At 25.3% G+C, this 2,423-nt stretch overlaps 1 protein-coding gene across 1 annotated transcript; it reads right to left on the reverse strand.

The window, feature by feature from the left end:
• Positions 1-225: 225 nt before the first annotated feature.
• Positions 226-1,821, reverse strand: Smp_121960 (hypothetical protein; the record flags this gene model as incomplete). The annotated part of the gene is made up of 1 exon (XM_018799479.1): positions 226-1,821. The coding sequence occupies one exon, from the start codon at positions 1,819-1,821 to the stop codon at positions 226-228; it is 1,596 nt and encodes a 531-aa protein (XP_018651264.1).
• Positions 1,822-2,423: the final 602 nt, after the last annotated feature.

Raw genomic sequence — 2,423 nt, forward strand, 5'->3', positions numbered from 1 at the left:
TGCTTTCTTTCAATGTCATTGTACTAAGATATATATATATATATATATATATATATATATATATATATATATATATATATATTGACAAGAGTGTACATGATTCCATTCATATGTAAGTATATGTGTATTCTGCATCAGTAATTTTACATTATATCATACAATAATGATAGCTGTTCATTTGCTCAATCAGATGGCCAAACGATATACAATACTGTTAAGAAAATGTCATTTATCCATTAGTGAGTCTGTTACAGAATTAATAGTATATGTAGTGTTGGTCCTAAGGATATCACTAGTACTTCTAGGAGATGTAATAGTCATATTAGTAGTAGAAGTAGATAATTGTGTGCGAAACTTTTTATTTGGTAGTGTATGATGTTTCTCATAATTTAATCCTGTTAAACCTGGTGGTACACTGGCGATGTGTTTGCGTATTTCTGCGGAAATATTCTTCTTATCTTTACTCTGAAGAGTTGCATATATATTACCATGTAACGGACAAGGTTTGTAGACCGATGAATTCAAACAATCATTATCATTATTGCTGGTAATTTTATTGTCTATATTACCTGAATCAGTACTTATAACTTTATGGGTTTTTAACGCAACATTTTCTTCAGAAGTACTAGATATTTTCATATTACTTACAGAAGTAGTTAAATTTGAATTTTCTATTGGATTATATTTTTTTATGTTCGATGAAGAAAGATGAGATTCTGGAATTACCTGCATAGATCCAGTAACAACACCATCATAATTAATATCTACATTATTTGCAGCTGATACTGTGGTTGGATCAGTAGAAACTTGATGTATAAATGCATAGTTATGTATAGGGCAAGGAACAGTAAGTTCACTACCTGCCACTGTTGGTAATAAACGAACTGTTACATAATTATCAAATGTTGGATCACGTGATTTATGTGATAATAGATTATGTTGATCTAAGACATTAGAACTCGTGCAATGCAAGTAGACATGATCATCTAATTCGTATGTTGGAGAACGTTTACACGTCATTGCTATATTTTCATTCTTAGGTCCCAATGGTGTACAAAGATTTAGATTTTGTCCTTGGAGCGTATACGTACTTTTCGAATTAGTAATAGTATTTTTGTCACTCAATGTACTGAAATTACTAGTGTTTATTGTATCTGACTCACCACCTAGTCCTTGTTTGAACTGATCTGATCTATTATCATAAGTTGGTACTGTTTTATTAATACATAATTTTGGTCGACAATACATCTTTCCATTGAATAAATATATCAATAAGCCCATAATTACTAATAGTATGATTAAACATGCAGCTATCATTCCAGTGTACTTGAGTACAAGAGTTGTATCCAACTTACTAATCCAATAGAATACACCATTATGATAAAATGTTTCATCCATGGAAGTACCACCATCCACTTGTACATGAAATGTTGTATTTACATTACCATAACCTGTATCTAAATAACAAACATAAATTCCTGCATCAGAATTTTGTATATTTTCAATTGTTAATTCAGCTAAAAAATTTCTACCTTGAGTTTGTTTAGTTATTAATCTTGGCCAATGATTTTGTATTCTTATACCATCTTTATACCATATAACAATACCAGTTGGATCAGCAAAAAATTTACAACTTAATGTAGAATTATTACCCCATATAAATTGAATTTGTTGATTAGGTGTATATGATTCAGGTGAACAGTAAAAATCCACAGTACGTATCATTTGTGTATCATTATTATTATTAATAATTGGATTAAATAATGGTTTACCATGTAATTTAATTGGTGTAGCACATTTAGGTTGTAATATTGTATTCATATCAATTTGTTTATTAATTTTTTGTTCATTTATTAACCAATAATTAATATCTAAATCAATATTATTATTATCATTATTATTATTTAATATTATATCATTTATTGATTTATAATAAATTAATTTTTTATTATATTTAATAAACCATTTAATTAACCATTTTAAATGACAATCACATTTCCATGGATTACCATATAAATATAATTCATTTAATTGCATTTGATTAAATATTAATTCATATGTATCTGGTAAATAATCTAAATTATTATTACTTAAATCTAATAATTTTAATTTATATAAACCATAAAAACTTTCATTTAATAATATTAATTTATTTAAATTATTTGATATAATTATTGATTGAATTGTTTTACTAATTGGTAAAAAAAATCGATTAGGTATTGATTTTATTGGATTATGTAATAAATTAATATAATTTAATTGAATTAAATCATTAATAACCATTGGATGAAATGATTCATATGATATAGTTAATAAATTATAACGTAAACTTAATATTTTTAATTTAATTAATGGTTTAAATGTATTTAATTGAATAATTTTAATTTTATTTGAATCTAAATTTAAATAAATTAAATTAGGTA

Source organism: Schistosoma mansoni, chromosome 3 (genome assembly GCF_000237925.1).
Source record: "Schistosoma mansoni strain Puerto Rico chromosome 3, complete genome".
NCBI classification, from domain to species: domain Eukaryota; kingdom Metazoa; phylum Platyhelminthes; class Trematoda; order Strigeidida; family Schistosomatidae; genus Schistosoma; species Schistosoma mansoni.